Genomic DNA, 19,780 nt, shown 5'->3' on the forward strand with positions numbered 1-19,780 from the left:
CAGCTCCAGTGGTAGCTTTGATCATCCCAAACTCCATAACAGAAGACAATTATTTATTTAAGGTAGGTGAGAGTTCATTGTGTTTTTAATTAGTTGATTGTGAGAAGAAAAAGTGAGTATTGTAAAAACAAGCTAAAGCATGAAATTTCAGTCCAGTTTAGTAGAGATGACTTAAAAATTAAGGGGGTATTTATGTGGAAAATTAGAGTTAGGGAAAATATCTCCTTCAGGTTTTCATTCCCAATAGTACAGATGCTTCTGCATATCTGTCTTTCAACTTCTATTTCCAATGGTAGCCACCATACACTAGGGGGCAATGGGACCCCCACTAACTGGAATAGATAATCTGATTGGTGGCCTCATTGAGCTACTTCACACAAAGAAGGGCTCATTACTACAAAGGAAAGAACATATTTTTGGAACCCTTAAAGTGGTTTGGACCTATCACATCTCAACTTCGATTATAATCAAACTAATGACATCATTGAAGAAAATAGGCCTTTCCGTTCTGAAGGTAAATTCTTGGATTAAAAATTCAAGTATATTATCAGTCTGACAATATCTGCTTGTGAAATATGGCTTCTCTTAAGCACAAGTCAAAGCATACTTCATAGGATGTATTCTCTTAGGCACAAGTTGAAGCATACTTCATAGAATGCAATAGAATCAGAAAATCACGGAATTTATCCAGTTTCTTCATTTTATAGATAAGAGAGTTTTCACTTTGACTGAGGCAACACCCATTCACTGAACTGGAACATAGAGAAGGGAGATGACTTGCCAAGGGTCTCTGTAATAGTAGTTAAGGTGGGACTTTTTGCTGTTGACCTTTAATGATTCTGGCCTTTGTTTGAATGGGGCAGATAAAGTGGGATGTTTTTGTATTTCTCAGCACTGAGACAATTGGGAGTCATTGATTTGTATCTGATGTGATATTGGAGGTGGGGAACTTTTCCACACCCAGCCTGGGTGAGATCTGGGCCCTCAGGGCCCTGAACAGGATATATAAGCGCAGAGGTTAGCTTTCTGTCTCAGAGCTCTGTGACACAGCAGGAGTGGTATGTGACTCTGGGCCAGCCCTTGTAATGAGCTCCCCAGCTGAACACCCAGATGTTGATAATTATGAATTATATTTGGTCTGTAATTCAGGGTGCTGGTTTTTTCCCCTGAACTAAGTAAATGATATTTGTATGCTGGATTAAAATAAAATTGTTAACCCCTTAACACTGCTTTTCTTAGTAAAGCAGATCAAAAGAACTGGACTTGCAGTGTTCTGTGAGCTGGTTGTTGTTGGTTTTACACCCCCATAGCAGCTGCTAGCCAGATTGTTGAAACAGTCTTATAGCTAGAGTGGTGGCAAATTCACATCCTGCCAGAACTCATAACACCTGAGCCCAATAGGGTCCATAAATTTCCATTATTCTGCCTTAGAACTAGTTTTTTTTCTCCTTTTTTGTAAACTATTTTTATTCTGTTAACATACTTGTAATATAATTACAACTTCTGTTCATTGTAACGAAGGGTAAAGGTAAGGGAGGTTGCTTTGATGGTTTTGATGTAGACAGTGTTTGAAAATAGGTTATGAATAGACACAAATGGAAACAGCACTGCATTTGGAGTTGAAGGTCCTGTCTTTTGAATCCTGGTCCTATCACTTATCATTTGTGTGACTTTGGGCAAAGTAATTCACCTGTTTAGGCCTTCCCCAAAGGTGGAATGAAGGGGCTGGACTATGCAACGTCTAAGGATCCTATGATCCTAAGTAGGAGAAAGGATATAAACCAAAGTACATTTGGTCTCCAATCTAAATTTCAGAAGGAAAACTGGATTCAGTGTTCATTGTCTATGTTAAAAATAGATACATGTTTTGGTTGCAGGATTTCAAGAAAGTGCTTCAGAAAAATGTTGTGGCTTATGTCAGCCTTCATAACCCCATAAGGGGTAACTCAAGCCTGCATCCCATAGCATCTCCTTCTCTTCAGCAACTGGTTGCAGAGGTAAGACATCCTATTTTATTACAGATTTTTTAACACAGGGTTTACTTTTTCCCCACTCCCATAATTCTCCTCTGGCACAGAATCTGTTTTACATAAATAAAGAAAAAATGCTTTCATTGCACATTTGGTGTTGAGAGTTAATTTCCTCCAACTAAATATTCCAATCTGACTTTTAAGGTATTTCAAAAACATTGTTAGGAAAAATGTTGAAGAAAAAAGGAGAAAAATTATATTACCTGTTACCTATCTAGAATCTTATAGTTTGTGATTTCTCTTGAAAATTTTTCACTTTATCTTTTAATTTATTCATTTCATGCCTATTTAGAGAAATATATCTTATGTCTTAATGGAGGTCATATTTTTATTTACATTATTTTTATGAGTTTAAGGCTGTTTGTCAATTAACATTTAAATTGTAATTTCACAGGAGGTATCATTTCTCCCAGAATGGAGCTAGTTATGGGTTCTGGGACCCTGGGACACAATCTTCCCAAAGATGAAGGCATAATAGGGAATGTCCTTTTGAAAATCCACCAAAGCTACAATATAGAAACCAAACGGGAGATGAAACAAATAATGAGCCAGGCTTCTGATTAGCCATAATTCTTGCCTGAAATGTAATGCAAACCAACATTTTATGACTTTCGTAAAATATATTCTAGTTTAATAGTTTTCATCAGCGTTTGCATGTGTGATATAATAAAAAAAGTCATTTAAAAAGATGAAGTGGATAAATGTCTACATTTAAGACCAGCCAAACCCCAATATGGATACCCTATATTATGCCAATAGTTGGTAAATTAATTTCTCCTGCTGTGTGGGCTGTGTCAATTTCACTGACTTTCATTTACCTTCCTAGAGGCAAATGAGGAGAGGCAGTCAGCTGAAGATGCTTCCCCTGAGGTTAAGACCAGCTTTAGGAAAATACGACCATTCTTTTAGGGAACTCTTCTCCCTGTGCATGTGAGTGAGCATGAAGAGAGGCTGAGGACTTAGAATATACAAGTTGTGGAGGACTGTAAGATTTACGTGCTTTGTATACCTGGAGCTTAAATAATTGATTTGAAGTTATCAGGACATTTCCTACTGTGATCATTTCAAAATACATCGATGAATATTGTTAAAATTCCTGACTAAATGGATAATAAATTGTGTTTTAGAGTTTGTAAGCTACTTAATATTATTTTTGAAAAATGGCAGCATCCGTTTGCCCCCCATTTATCTTCAGGCTAAAATATAAATTACTTAACTTGGCATTCAAGGCCACTTAGAATCTGACCCCTGACTATCCTTCTAGGTCATTTTATCCTACTTCTCTTTCAAGAACTCTCCGTTGTAGCCAAACTGGACTATCACCCTCTCCTCTCCACACCAACTCAATGCTGTATTTGCTATCTCTGTGCCTTCCCAGAGAACTCCCATATCTACAGTGCAATACTTCCTCTTCTCAACATCTCCTAATCCTTGCCTTCCTTAAAGGCCCAGATCAAATACAGTCTTACCATGAAATCTTCCCTGATCCCACCAGTTGTTAATATTCTTCCTCTTCTTCTCCTAATTAATTTTGTCATGTTTGCATTTGTACATGGCGTGTCCTCACCACCCGTAAGTAGACTATGTTTTCATTCATTTCTTTCTATACTCTTCATTTTCCTACTTACCACAGAGTGTGGCAGAGAGTAAGCAATTAATTCATTGAATTGTGCCATATTTTTAGCTTTACCTAGAAATGTGACCACCTTGATGACTTTTAGTGGGAGGGAGTAGGGGGTCCTAGGATGAGTTCTGTATGATCTTATGCCAAGGTTTCAGCTTATATTTGTAAATGAAATGAAAGAATTTCATTTTCTGATAGAAAATGCAAAAGATATGATTCACAAACTGAGTATTAATATTGAGAGACACGCTACTTCCCTTATTCTAATCCCCGGTCTGGGGACATACTTGAGTGTCCCTATTTATCTCAAGGTATGCCACAGAATTCTAAAGCCCAAATTAGTTAATATAAAGTATAAACATGTATATTTTAGCTGTGTAGATTTTAGCACTGTGATATTGTCAGAAAACAAAATAAGCATTGAGTTGCTGCAACTGCCCCAAGACTGGAGATCACTGATTTCTATGCCTAATGTCTATAAAATGGTCTGTTAAGATGTAAATGATTATTTAAGGCAAATTTACTCAGTGAATCCAAGAAAAAATGATAAATTCAGAAATCAACACTTTTTTTCCAGAATCCATAAATATATTTATACAAAACAAAGGCCAAGAAAGTCTGAAGGAAACAGAATCTTGCTGACATGTGTGTATGCGTTTATTCAAAAGACACAAAAGCGGTACAGTTTATGACGCTTTACAGGAATATGTGAAATTGTCTCTGCACAGCAAGGCCAAAGCTCTTTGCCCAGACCAAATGTATTTCAGAGAAAGAGGAATCTGATGTAGCTTTATCATTGATTGCTATGGTTGGTCTTGATTTGTGTTTCTGCATGTATGGGACTTCCCTATTACTTAGTTTAAAGAGGAAATTGATCCCTCTACAAGTACCATTAATATTATGTTCGAATTTGAGAACTGCCATAAAATGATAGGTTAATCCTAGTATAAATGGCCTTTTAAGAGTTTGACACTGCCTATCTCTCTTTGTAATAACATTAGTATATTTCATGTTACTATTTTACTTTGAAATGTTTTTGTCACAACAGGATGAATAGCCCAGTACTCTATTAGTAGTGAATATTAAAAATATTATTGTGTAGTGAGCCTCTCAGGGGTGGGGAACTTGCAGCCTGGAGGCCACATGTGGCCCTCTATTTCCTCAAGTGCAGGCCTTTGACTGAATCCAAACTTTACAGAACAAATCTCCTTAATAAAATGATTTGTTCTGTAAAACTCGAACTCAGTTAAAAGGCCATCCCCAAGGGCCTAGAATGCCACATGTGGCCTCAAGGCCACAGGTTCTCCACACCTGCTAGTCTGGACTCTTTTTTTTTTCAGAGCAAAGCTGTTTACATCTCCCCTTGTAGGTTGTAATCTAGGATAAACTTGAGGGCTTTGATGGGGCAGGGGAAGGGGGGTGTCTCTTCTCTAATGCTATTGTTTTGAGCTTCAGAGTGTGTTTCCTATTAAATGAGTAATACCTCTGTTTCATCACTGATTAACACCAATGAGCTTTTACAAATGGATTTTTACTGGAGAGACATAGTAAGAACAAAAATACAGACATTCTCCCCTCCCTCACACCCACAACCACTGGGAGGACACACGTTCTTTTATACCATCTTGGTCTTTGAGGAAAAGGGCTCAAACTTAACTCAGTTTCTTCTGAAATTCACCCCACCAAGTTCACTTCCAAATGCAACATATCCAATGATGGATGGATGATTCTATAGATCCAATGATGGATAGATGATTCTATAGATCTAATGCTATAGATCCAATGATGGATGGATGGATTATATAGATCCAATTCTATAGATCCAATGATGGATGGATTGTTTCTCTAGATCCAAATCTATAGATCTGATGATGGATGGATGATTCTATAGATCCAGTTCTATAGATCCAATGATGAATGGATGATTCTATAGATCCAATGATGGATGGATGATTCTATAGATCCAATGATGGATGGATGATTCTATAGATCCAATGATGATTCTTTAGATCTGCTACTCTGCTGCTGCTCAGGTAGTCAAGATAGTCCTTTGAATCTTTTTTTTGGAGGGGGGAAGGCAGGGTAATTGGGGTTGAGTGACTTGCCCAAGGTCACACAGCTAGTAAGTGTGTCAAGTGTCTGAGATTGGATTTGAACTCAGCTCCTCCTGACTCCAGGGGGGTGCTCTATTCACTGCATCACCTAGCTGCCCCAGTACCTAGACTATATGGCTCACTCTCCAGACTTTTGAAGCTCTCAAAGTCATAGCCATCTCCAACTTCTTTTACCTAAAACAAGAAAGAACCATGTAGAGACATAAAATAGAGGCCCATGTTCATGAGTTGTAAGGGAGAGCACTAGTTGGGGTGATCAAGAAAGACTTTATGTATATAATGGTGCCTAGGCTACATGAGAAGGAGTATAATAGACTGGGTCATCCTCCCCTAAATGTGAAGTTCAGAAATGATTATTGATAGAAAATACAAAAACATGGCGCTTGGCTCAAGTCAGAGAGAGATCTTGTTTCAGATCCTATCCTGACACTTATTACCTGTGTAAGCATGGGAAAAATTCACCTACCCTGAGTCTCAGTTTCCACATTTGTAAAATGAGAAATACTTCACAGGGCTACTATGATGTTCCAACGACACAATGCAAGCTAAAGATTTAAAAAACATAAGTCTCACCGATGGTGATGAAAAAATAGAACCATTTGCAATGTTCTGTGGAGAGAGAGTTGGAATGGACCTCGGTGGCCATGTAGTCCCTACTCCTACACAAAAAGCATCCCCACAGTAACATGCCCAACAAGTGGCCATCCAGGCTCTGCTTGAACCCAAATCTCACCATGTTATCTCACCTTCTGACTGATCCATAAGCACATTCGCAACACTTTTAAGAACACAAAGATAGTGACATTTCCTTACCAGATCCCCCAGGCTGTTAATTTGTGGAGTCTGTCCCACCATGTTAGTTAGTACTTTTCAAGCAAGCCTCCATGTCCCCATCTGCAAAAACCTATGTGGAAGGAAGGAGGGAGTACCCTCAGGTCTCCCTGGAAGCTAGCAAACATGCTTCTACCATCAGAGCCCACCTGTTTTCATCAGCACTTCAGGGGAAGAAATTGTTTAGAAATGAATTATCTGCGAAAGCTACTCAGTTATTCTGCATTTTTATGGTTGACTGATCATGTTTCACCCAATAGAAGTTGCTGTCCAGTGCTCACTTTGAAAAACCAAAGCTACACATCAGAAAGTATACGAGACTCAATCAGATAACTACATCTACTCGTAAAAACTATTACCTTTCCACTTGGTATTGGGTCAGATAGGGGCACGTGCACATCATTTCACTAAGAAGTATTTCAAACAGTCAACACTTTGTGGTCAATCAGTATATATTTAGTGTGTGCCTGTAGTGTTCAAGTGAAGGTAAACATAAGACAAACTATAATTCATGGCCCCTAACCCTAGTTGCCGAAAACTACTGGTGTGGAGGAAGTGGCAGGCAGATGTTGCCTTTCTTTTTCTTCTCCTTTCCTTCCTTCCTTTCTCCCTCCTTCCCTCCCTCCCTCTCTTCCATCCATCCTTCCTTCCTCCTTCCTTCTTTTTTCTTTCATTTCTTTGGGATACAGACCTAGTCCACTCTTGATGGGTCAAAGGATATGCACAGTTTTATAGCCCTTTGGGCATAGCTCCAAATTGTTCTGGAAGAAAGGAAGGAGGGAAAGACAGAGGAAGGGGAAAAAGAAAGGCAATGTCTACCTGCTACCTCCCCCCAACCCTGCTTCAACAACTTTTCATTAATGTGTCTATCTTTCCCTTATCCCCTCCAGCATTTCTCATTCCTGATAGATGTGAGATGGTGCCTCAGAGGTGTTTAGTTTCCCTTTCTGTAATCAGTAGTGATGTACAACATTTTTTTTTCCAAATTACTATAGACAGCTTTGATTTCTTCTTCTGAAAACTGTTTATATCCTTTGACCATTTATCAATTGGGGAATGGCTCTTATTTTTATAAATTTGACTCAGTTCTATATTCAGTATTTTCTTTCTCTCCCTGTTTATCCTGTCCCTCCTCAAAAGTTTATTTTACTTCTAACCACTGCCTCCTTTAATCTCTACTCCTTTTTATCATCACCCTTTCTCTTTTCCCATTCTCTTCCTGTTTTCCAATTGGGTAAATTACATTTGTATACACAACTGATTACGTACATATATTCTTCCATCTTTGAACCAATTCTGATGAAAGTGAGGTTCAAGCGTTGCCCTCCCACCCCCAATTTTTCTCTTCATTGTAAAAACTCTTCCTTGCACACCTCTTTTACATGAGAAAATTATCTCCATTCTATGTCTCTCTTCCCCCTCTTTCACTGCATCCCTCTTTTTCACCCTTTCATTTTTTTGGACATCATTTCAACATAATTTACTCATATCTATGCCTTTTCTCTAAGCAAATCCCTTTTAGCTATCCTCATAATGAAGTTTTTAGGGGCAACCTATATCATTTCCCCATATAGAAATGCAAGCAGTTTAACTTTATTGAGAGCCTTATGATTACTCTCTCATGTTTACCCTTTCATGCGTCTCTTGAGTCTTCTGTCAAATTTTCAATTTACCTGTATTTCTATTCTTTTCATTAGGAATGCTTGAAAGTCCTCTCATTAAATATCCACTTTTTTACCTTTGAAGAATTATACTTAGTTTCTGTGGGTTGGCTATTCTTGGTTATGATCCCAGCTCTTTACCTTCCAGAATATCATATTCCAAGCCCTCTGCTCCTTTAACATGATAGCCATTAAATGCTGTGTGACCTTGACTATGGCTTTACAGTATTTGAATTGTATCTCTCTACTTGAAGTATTTGCTCTTTGACTTGGGAGCTCTGGAATTTAGGTATGATATTTCTAGGAATTTTCATTTGGAGATCTCTTTTAGGAGATGATCCGTGGATTCTTTCAATTTCTATTTTACTCTCTGCATCTAGGATATCAGGGAAATTTTCCATGATAATTTCTTGAAATGCAATGTCTGGTCTTTTCTCTAATCATGGCTTTCAGGTAATCCAATAATTCTTAAATTATCTTTCTTTGATCTATTGTCTAGATCAGTTGTTTTCCTATGAGATAGTTCACATTTTCTAATAGAATTTCTAGTGCTTTTTAATATAATGGTGCAGTGATACTAGACATACTTGCCTTACCCCTGATCTTATTGAAAAGGCCACTGTACTTTTTCCATTGCCTATAACTTTGGCTCTTGTTTTTAGATATTACTTAACATGGTAAGCAAAGGTACATTTGTCCCTTGTGCTTTTCTAGTGTTCTTACAAATTAGTATTAGAATTTTGTGTTTGTTATTATTTTTATTATTAATATGGTTTATTATGTTTATAGCTATTATATTGAACCAACTGAATGCAATAGCTAATGTAGTTTTTAATATATTGTCACAGAATTTTGCTAATAGACTATTTTATATTTTTGCTAATATTTTATATAAATTTTACTGTTTATTTTATTTATATACCTCTTGCTATTTGCATTTTTTTCTCCCATTGAAATATGAGCTCCTTGAGGGCAAAGACTATTTTTCACCTTTTTTTGTGTCCTGGGCCCTTAGCCCTTAACACACAGGCATATCATAATAACTTAATAAATACTTATTGACTGATTGGCTGATCTACCTTACAAAATTTTTTTGAATCAAGGTAGTTGTTAATAAAGTGTTTTGTAATCCTTAAAGCACCATACAGATGTTAATTATATTTTCAAATGAACATGCGCTAAGATATTTGATTTAGGTGTCTGAATGGTAGAGTCCTTGGGCAGCAAGGAGATCATCTCAATCAATGCTGAAAGAAATTAATTCAGATTGTTCACTGGAAGTTGAAATACTGAAGCCGAATCATTACTTTGGACACATAATGAGAAGGTGGGACTCATTGGAAAAGACACTGATGTTGAGAAAGACCAAAGGCAAAGGAGAAGGGAATAGCAGAGGGTGAGAGGGATAGATAATATCATGGACAGATTTGGAGAGATAGTACAGGTTAGAAGAGCCTTGTGCAATATGGTTCATGGAGTCATGAAGAGTTAGATATAACTGAACAGCTGAACAGAAACGAAACAAATCGTAGAGTAGTATGTTAACTTTTACATGGCCATTCATCTTGTGTTTGTCCTTTATTTTCAAAGAGGACCGTGACATCAGGGAAGTCATGACCTGACTTGCAGTTGATTTTTGTTTGAGTGAGGGAGGGCTGCGCAAGGTCACCAGCCTCACTTTCTCCTCCAGAGCCATCTGGATCCAGTGACCTGATACTCATCAGAGTGACTGGAGATGGCTCAGGATGCAACGGGAGACCCTGGCCCTTTAAGGCTAAGACCTTTTCATGTACTCACTTAGAGTGAGGTAATGCCCATTCAGTGAATAGGCCTCCTTTAAGAAGTGAATCAAGGGATGGTCCCTTTAATTAGAAAACAAAAAAGAAAAAAATCAAGCCAGAAGACCCTTAGGTTTGCTATTCCAAAAAGAAACAGTTACCTTTGACGTTCGCTCTAAGCCAGGAGGGCCCAAAATACAGCCATTAAGTGGAACTTGGGCAGGGACTTATTGTGGTCCAACCTTAAACCCAGCTCACCATTAATCTAGAGCTGGAAGGGACATCAAAATCGATCAAGCCTGACCTCATTTTGTAGATATAGCAACTAGAGATATACTATAACATACCCAAAGTATAAGTGTCAGAGGTAAGATTTGAATTCAGGTTCTCTTACTTCCAGAACTATTCCCTATTTCCCCCTTCACTTAATTCATAACCTAAAAAGAATGTAACCGTCTCCAAGCATGATGGTTCATGCCTATAATCCCTAGCATCAGAGAGGAGAGAAGCTAAAGATGGGGGATCTCGAGATTGGGAGCTCTGAGCTGCAGCAGGTTAAGTCTAACAGGTGTCCTCTAAGTCCACTAAATTCAGTATTAATACGGTAAGAACCTGGGAATGGGGGGTAGATAGGACCAGATTGTCTAAAGAGGAGCAAACTTATTGAGGTTAGAAAGCTCCTGCCCCATCTGTAAAAAAGCGATAATCATAGCACCTTTCTTACAGGGTTGTTATGAGTATAAATGAGGTAATGTATATGAAGTGTTACATAAATATGAACTATCATTATTATTACTGTTTGTATAATTCTTTGTAAGCTGCCTTTCTTTTTCTCTTTTCTCTGCCATATCCAATTCACATATCTTTCTAGGAAACTGAACACATTTATCCTATGGCACCCAGGATGTTTTCTGGGTGAACAGTTTGCGCATTGCCCTCTTCGCCCCTGCCCTCCACCCTTTCCAATTCTCCTCACAGTTTTCCTATTCTACTTGGCCTCCTTTCCACCCCTTCCACTATTAGTCAATTGAAGTGGCCATTAAGACTCCAATAAACTGATTTAAAGTGTTCCTTAGACTAATACACTACCTTGCTGAAAGCCTCATGTTTGAAGTTATGCTACTACTGGGCAGATTTATCCATCCCTTACGTTTACATGATTGTCTTTCTTTATTTTTTTTGTTTCTTTTGAAGCTAATTTGCTTCTAAAGCACTGAACTGATCTCCCCAGTTCATTACTCTTTCAAGAGGGTTTTTGTTTCAGCATACATTAACAATTTGCAAATACTATTTGTTTTAAATCTTGCTATCAGGGGAAGGCAGCTCAATGCTGGATAAAACACAGAATTTATAGAAGGCAGCTGATTTAAATATTTGGATTATGCCGCCAAAGAGCAAGGCAAACATTCCGAGACCTTAACAAATTTAGTTTGAACTCATTTATCTAGCCACCCATAATTACTGTACGCATTCATTAAAGAGGGATGCCGCTTGAGTTGCCTTGTATTTACAGTGATTTGATTGGTATGTCGGACAGCAGACCTCCATGGGCCTCGGGAGGAAATGATGGTTTACCCAGCTGTGGTGCGAATGAATTGTCATTGGCCAACAGGTTGCCCACTTACACAGGATCTCGTGAATACAATTAGCTTCATTTTACGCATTATAGAAAAGTGAAACTTTTATAACCCATCGTTGGTTATTTGTTTGTTGTTCTCTTCTCTACTATAACTTATGGCTCACACAGTTTGGTTAAAATCTCCATCTAATGGTAGTTGTTTGATTGTTTACATGATCATTATAATAACAATTCATTTCCACTGGGGTATATTGTGTGATGCTTCTGAGTGTATGAATTTAAACCGAAGCATTTTTATGCTTTAGAAAAAGACTCAAGTTTTTAAGGTGAAAAAATATTAAATACTATGACTTTTTTGAAATCACATTAGGTACATTTACTCATTGTAGTTAAAGAAATGAATATAAGTACAAATTAGCCTGACCTTAGGGAAGTGCAGTACAGATCTGAAAATTTTGATTTGTGTAGAGAAAAAATAAATTAATGAGCTAGCTTTCTAAACACTTGCTTTATTTTCATGACTCCTAAGTAGATTTCTTTTGCCGTTTGGCATTCTGGGTACATTTAAGATAGGATTTTTAGGAAATGTCTTTTATTGTCCCCATCTTCATGACCCACTAAGTCCCACTTGCAAATAAATAGTCTGTAAAGTTTCTAAATAGCAACAACTTGATTCTAATTTTTGCCTGTTATTGTATTGTAGGACCTCAGGCAAAATTATGTCTAAGTGTTACTTCCCAATGCAAAACAAGTGCCTCTGGGGCCTCCATGGTTATCTAAAAAAAAGGGTAAACAAGCAGAAGGGAGTTATGGATTCTCTATTTCTAATTCTCATGCCTACTACATGGTTCCAAAATTATTCCTATGTTAGCCATCCATCTACTTTCTCTACCTGCCACCCTTCATTCTTCCTTCACAGTCTCTAAGCTCTAAGCTATTGCCAAAAACATTAGCAACGAGAATTCACTGTCATTGCTGGCTATAACCTTTGGGGTCTCAGTTTCTATGAAGCCTAAAAGAGCCTCAGACCTACTATATTGCCCTCCTATCTGTCTGCCCTGCTCTCAAAAATAAGCTGTCCAGGCATTATAGTTAAATGGTAAAGTGATTTTTTCATAACATTTCAAAATTATTTTACCTGCTTTCAACTTTCTTTAATTTTACATTTGTCCCAACTTCATTGAATTTACGGTATTACTTTTATATTTTCTCTTTATTTTTTTCTAAATCCAATTTCTTTTATAGCTGACAACTCTGTCTTGTACTCTAAAAATAGTTGTATAGCTTATTTTTATATATCTCTCATAAAATGTAAATTAAAATGGGAAGACCAACTTGTGAAATAGTAGAACAGTAGACCTTTTCCATTTTAAAAGGGTGTTAACATTTTAAAATCACTTTTCTTTATTGTTGGAATTTTAAAAAATATAATTCTAGTCACAAGTCTTGAAGAAGGGGCCCCAAGTCTCTCATTGGCCAAGGAGACAAGGGCTTTAATCCCAGTGGTTCCTAAGCAGTGACCTTTACTTTTGATTCAACAAATGATTATTCAGCACTTACTCTTAGTACTAATATAGACCCATTCTGTTGGTTACTCCTCCATGACTGCTTGCCTTCTGTTCTGGACCTTATAACTCTTTGACTATATCCTTTACATGCTTCTCTTATGTTGTTCTTTATTGGAAACTTGTTACAGCCTACTCAGACCCTGTCAGTGTCTCTATCACCCTTTGGGTGATTCATAATTTAGTGCATCATGCCTCAAAGATGCACTCAATGAATATTGGGGTTGAAGAAAAATGAGCTCTAGTCTCAAGGAGAAGCTGGGGTCATTAAAAGCCTTGCTTTCTTTCCCAAAGGCAATCCAACCAGCTCTTCTCCTCCTGCTTCATTCTTGGCCTAGTTTGTCGTCCATCTGCTATGTCCTTCAAATATATATGCACTGAGAGTCCAGCTCAATGGCCCGTCTGTCCAAGTAATTTATCCTAGCAAATACTATGCTGGGCATTGGGCATACAATCATAAGGGTGGGAGGTCAGCTTAGATAATTATACCATGCACTGATTGATTTATCAGGTTAGAACACAGTCACAAGATTTCAGCATGGCCTGGATACTTCCCTAGGTGGGACAGGAATTCTCTTTATGAACAAATTGGTTATTCCCTCTGAATCTGTATAAAAATATTGAGGCCACTGGAATTTTAGAGTGGAGAGCCTGGAAACAGGCAATACAGCATTCCACCTAAACCCCTGGAAAGGAATATATGAGAGAAAGCCGGGAGGGAAGGCAGTCTTGGACCTCAGCCTCTTCCCTTCCCTTGAACAGAAGATCCTCGTGAAATTTGAAGGGTCCATAGTATTTGGACTTCTTCCTTGGAGTCATAGCAGCATCTTTTCTATACTTAACATCAGTGTCTTCACTAAGGGTTATTTTTAGGCCAAATGCAACGAAGGAAACAATTTAAGGCTAAGCAAAGAGCCCAGCAGAAAAATATGCCATATATACTTAAGGGAAATACCTTAGAGACTCTAGAATATGGATTGTCAGGACCTGGGAGAAGTCTCTTTTATACCTATATTCTCTAAACTTATGACCATTTTTCCCTAGCGTCTATATGTACTCCTGGAAGAGTTTGCCTACAGACTTTGGGGGTTGGGAATGGGTGGAGTAATATTTTGTACCAGCTCTTCTCACTATACCACTGTTATTAAATACCCCTAACTGAAAGCTGTCTAGCTGACTAGTTAATATAACCATGGCGGGGGTGGGGGGAAGCACACAGGTAAGGGGTATAATATTACAAAAACAAATCCCAGCCCCTCAGGTTTACCCCTAGAATCCCTGAAGGAATCTAGCACCTGCCCTCTGCCCTGTAGAATCCCAACCTAGCATTTCCAGAGGGTATAAAAATCATTCCAGGGTCTATGTGTAGTAGGTAGCAATGAAAAATAACATAAGCCCTATATTCTGGTATCTTATTCCGTAATATGAGAGATATGCTGTATATCTGAATAACTTTACAGGAGTTAAAAGACAAGAATTAAAGAAAATGCCAAAGGGATCTAAGAAAATTTAAGGAGGGAGTTTATTATTTCATAAATGTGTATATTATACTTTTGCCTTCAAATTTTTAAATGCAAATTTGTGATCCTAATTGATCTAAATGAACCTGAAAAAATGTCCCTGAGTCCTTTCTTAACAACTGTTAACTTTGATGATCATTGTTTACTTAAGCAGATTATGTCTTCACTCCCTAATTCTGCACATAAATTTATAACCCTGATAAGACTGACATCTTATTAGCCTACTCTATGGAGCCATTATAGTGCCTTTGACTGTTCTAGCTACACAGCTGTTTGCTGGATCGTCTAACTTTAAGCATGTAACTATAGCGTAATAACACATTGGTGGGCATAGCTGTTGTCAGTGCAGCAGTTGGAATTCTTTGCTCTCCTGGGTCCTTAGTGGCCTCAGTATGGACTATTCAGTTTAAGATGGCCTTGGGTTTACTTTGACATAGAAAAGGAAAAGCAGACCTGTTACCAGGACTTTAGGGAGGAATAAAAACAAACCAGAAAGAGTCTTGCACTTCCAATGTTGACGACAATCACATATCCCTATACCAACCCCTTTACTTTGGAGTTTGAGAAATCAGAGTAAAAGAAAGAAATGAGGGAGTATTTATTTGTTCACATTTAAGGAGATATAACTATAAGGTCCCATTTCCTAGGAAAGAGATCTCCATTCACATTTTTTTTTAAAATGGGAAAACTAGTGAAGAGTATCAAGACGAATACTAAGTGGGAGACTTGACTCAGTCTACCTTCTTGATACAAAATGGCAGAAGATCATTTTTATGTGGCTGAATGATACATTCCGAAATTTTAATGGGTTCTAATTAAATCTAGCTAAATGGATTTTAATTAAAAAGTTTGAGTCATAGAATCTTAGAATTGAGGAGAAACTTAGAGATAACCCACTTCAAACCATCCTTCATTTTATAGCTATGAAGACTGAGGCTCAGAAATGTTAAGTAACTTGCCTAGTTACTTAATGGCAAACCAGGAGAGTCAAAATCTCTAGGCTACTAAACCAGGACTCTTTTTCCAAGGCCACAATGTTTCCTGAGTCATCAAAATAAATACTTTAAAAGAAAAATATCTCAATACAACCAAAATAACAACAAAATCTCCTACACACACACACACAAACACACACACCTTAGTTCATATTCTGCCTCAGGTACTTACTGTATGTGTGACCCTGGACAAGTCACTGTTTTCCTCAGTTTTCTCATCTATAAAGTAAGCTAGAGAAGGGGATAGCAAACCACTCTAGTATCTTTGCCAGGAAAACCCAAAATGGGGTCACAAAGAGTCTGAAACAAATGAACAACAACCTGTATGTGTATGTACACATACATAATGTGTATGTGCACATACATATATGCATGTGTGCATACACATACCCACACACACACACAATTGCCTGTTTCAATGTATCCATGATGGCTTTTCCCAGGGCAGCCTACAACCCTTCTATGCCTTCTCAGTCCATGCAATTCTTATCCATATATTTATGTAAAACTTCCATAGAGGATATGCCTAATCTGCTGGATGTCTTCCTTTGATTCTTTTAATATTCCAGGACAGCGCTTTTCTGTCTCACTTCATGACTGGTACTCACCTCCTTTCCCCATCACACATCCCTTTATGATAGATTTTATGCTGCTTCTTACACACAAGTCATTCTTGATAATATCCTGCAGAATTCTTATACCTACTATGAACCTCTTCATGTAATTTTGATTATACCGATTTGTTGGTCTATGTCACAAGAATTATAGTCATCTAGCTACCCTAGGTAAATACAGAACACAAAGGATGGGTTTCTGTGGCTCTTAGTGGTCTGGGAAAATTGAGAGCCCTTTGCAGATTTCCAAATGCAATCAGCCAAAATCTGTTGGTATTAATTCTGGGTCATACTCCTTATCCACTTGCATGGCCTATCCAAGATCTCTACGCTGATCACCTAGTTCAGTGTGCCATCCATAAAACCACATATTCTTCATTCACTAATATCACCTTCCTCCCAAGGTGGCTATAAGGAAAAAATGAAATAATATTCATGAAGCACTTTTTAAACCTTAATGTTCTATGTAAATGCTAGATATTATTGTCATTACTTATTTTATAACTGAACAATATATGCATTTCTTCCATGATGTTTTTCCCAGTATGGATGGCTATGCTAAGTTCTAATGAATGATCTTCCATCTCATGGCAGCCCCTAAGCATTTTAAGCTTAGATCAATCATATCATCTGTGAATGGAGCCCCTACTGTGCCTTACCATTAATCTAAAATTCCTCCTCTCTTTGAAATCTGGAAATGACTGTGATTTAAAACAAAAACAGCAATAAAACACGTTTTTTAAAATGTACCTGAAATACATTATTCGAAGAGAGTCTTGAAAGCAGCATGTTGTTTAATTAATTTAATTAAGTTAAATCAAGTGATCTCTTTTATATTCATCAGACAACCATCATGCGTACATTGAATATTCATTTCACCTCTTAGTCCTTTCTGTAACTGAATATCATTTCTGAGATTTGGTCAGCTGTAGAAACTTATTCATAAAAGCTTAGGAAGGTGTTCATTGCTTATATTCTCCAGCATCTTCCAATGTTCTTCTGGGGAAAAAATATTTTTGTTGTACCTGTTTGCAGTTTCTGATGAGTCCCAAGCCTTTAGCTTCTTTAATTCCTTGATTTTGAACATTTAAAAAAATTTCTTCCTTGCTTTCATCTGTGCTTTTCTTCCTTTCAGAATCGCAGCATACCATAATATTTTGTTGTTCATTCATATCCAACTCTCCACGACCTCATTTAGGGTTTTGTTTGCAAAGATACTGGGATGTTTTGCCATTTCTTTCTCCAGCTTATTTTTACAGATGAAAAACTAAGGAAGAGAGGGTTAAGTGACTTGTCCAGAGTCATACAGCTAGTGTCTAAGTCCAGATTTGAACTCATAAAGATGAGTCTTCCTGACTCCAGGCCCAGTGCTTTATCTATTGCACCACCGAGCTACCCAAATATCATAATATGCATTGATTTAGTTGGAGGATCTTTTCAAGCCTTCATTGGATACTCTCCTTTTCAAGTTCTTCAATAGTTGATGGTTTATTTATTACAGTCATCTTTATTGGTGGACTGTCGCCTTGATTTTGTTTTCGTGAATCATTTAAGATGAAATAACCAGTGTTCCATGTGATAATAGAGAATTATTTTTTAACGTAAGGACATTAAAAAAAAACTAATGGCACTTTAATTGTTGCAGGATCTCAGAATTTTGTGACCTTTAGCATCCTCTGCCCTCTCCCCCACCCCTAGACTTAGGTCTTTAGTTTATACAACTACTAGTTTAGCTAATGGTATATCTGTTATCTGATAACCAGCTTTAACTTTCAACATCTTCAGACCTTCCCCAGTAAACCAAGAATATAATTTTCATTCACCTGCCTGGGAACACTTGGTAAACATCCTAGGCTGCAGTGTCTGTGACTGCCACTCCTGCCTTTCCATTCTTTCTAGGTCATCTACGGAGGCAGAAGGTAGAGTCAGCCATGGATATCCAGAGTGGCCAGACACTGACAATGCCCTGGCTCTGAGAGCCAGGTCTGCCCTGACCCAAAATCCTAGAAGATCTTGGCCAAATTTAGACTGCAATGATGGTTACACATACGCCGCTATGCTCTGGCCCCTTCCTAAAACACTGAGGGATGCTTTATAGGCACCCTTTATAGGCACCAAAGCATTTATGAGCAGCAGTAATGCCACCACCACAGTAATAAATAGCATTCACTTAATGATTTGTTTAGCAAACTATTTTCCTAATAATAGCTCTGGGGGATTGGTGTTAATGTATTGCTATCCTAAGCTTACAACTTTGCTTCTTCTTAGACATAGAATTAGGAGCCCAGATTAAAACCCTGTTTGAAATATTATCTGTATTGTCATAGATGGTACAGTAGATTTTTTTCCATGTATTATTTTGTACATAGTTTCTCTTTACTTAATTGTGTTCACATGCTTTCCCTCAATAGAAGGTAAATTTTCTGACGGTAGATGTTATTCCTTTTACTGGTCTTTACAGTGTTGCCTCCTAAAATTTCCTGGCTTATCATAAGCACTTAACGAAAATCAATGAATTGAATCAAATTCGTTTAATATTTCAGATCCTCAGTTTCCTAGTCAATAAAATGGGCGTAACACTTGTGTAAATAACTTCAGTAGCCATTGAAACTGGGACACTTCCCCTTTTCTTTTTTCAAAATAGTTTTAATTCTTTTTGAACTTAAATACACAAAAAAGTACATTTCCATGTACACAGACCAGCATGAAAAGATGATTCAATATGAAAATATGAATTTCCATTTTGCACTGTTTACTTCTTTTCTGAAAACTCTGTAATGAATACTACTCATTTTTTTCAAAGTTACTGTACTTTTTGGTGCTTCAAAATTGTCTTTTGTTCTCTGCTGTGCACTTAATATTTTGTTTTTCTCCCTTTCCACCCTACCCTAGAGAAGGCTACCATTAAGCCCAAATGTGTGTGTATCTAAAATCACACTATACATACTTCTGTTTATCAATTATTTATCTGTAGGTGGATGGCATCTTCTTTCATAGGTACTTTGTAGATGATTTTAGTATTTATGATACTCAAAATGAATTAGATATGCAAAGCTGTTCTTGTGACAGTATTTCTGTGTTACTGTATACAATGTTTTCTTGGTTCTGCATATTTTACTTTTCGTTGTTTCATGTAAATCCTTCCATGTTTTTTTTCCTTAAAATCAACCAGGTAATCATTTTTATAGCACAGTAGTGTGACATTGCCCTTTCCTTTTAAAAGACTCCCTGACTCTGGACCCAGACTCCAGGTGCAGTCCTTGGAATATCTGGCCCCTAAATTGGGGTGATGGTGGTGGCAAGCTCTCTGTCCTTTATGGCTCTTTATGCTACTGCCACATGGATCAAGGGAAGAATAGTGGAAAATCTTAGATAATGCTTATGTCTAGGATCTCCCCAAAGTAGACAGTAGAAGATATTCAGTATCCAGGGTAAATCACATAAAGGATAGCTATTTATGCTGCACAAG

General features: G+C 37.5%; 1 protein-coding gene across 1 annotated transcript in view; it reads left to right on the forward strand.

The window, feature by feature from the left end:
* The window catches only part of NAALADL2 (N-acetylated alpha-linked acidic dipeptidase like 2), a 1,044,682-nt gene that overhangs the window by 708,962 nt on the left and 315,940 nt on the right, over positions 1-19,780 (forward strand). Inside the window, exon 10 of the mRNA XM_036755686.1 lies at positions 1,878-1,997. Coding sequence (XP_036611581.1) covers positions 1,878-1,997 — 120 coding nt within the window. The remainder of the gene's footprint in view (positions 1-1,877; positions 1,998-19,780) is intronic.

This window comes from Trichosurus vulpecula, chromosome 4, assembly GCF_011100635.1.
Source record: "Trichosurus vulpecula isolate mTriVul1 chromosome 4, mTriVul1.pri, whole genome shotgun sequence".
NCBI classification, from domain to species: domain Eukaryota; kingdom Metazoa; phylum Chordata; class Mammalia; order Diprotodontia; family Phalangeridae; genus Trichosurus; species Trichosurus vulpecula.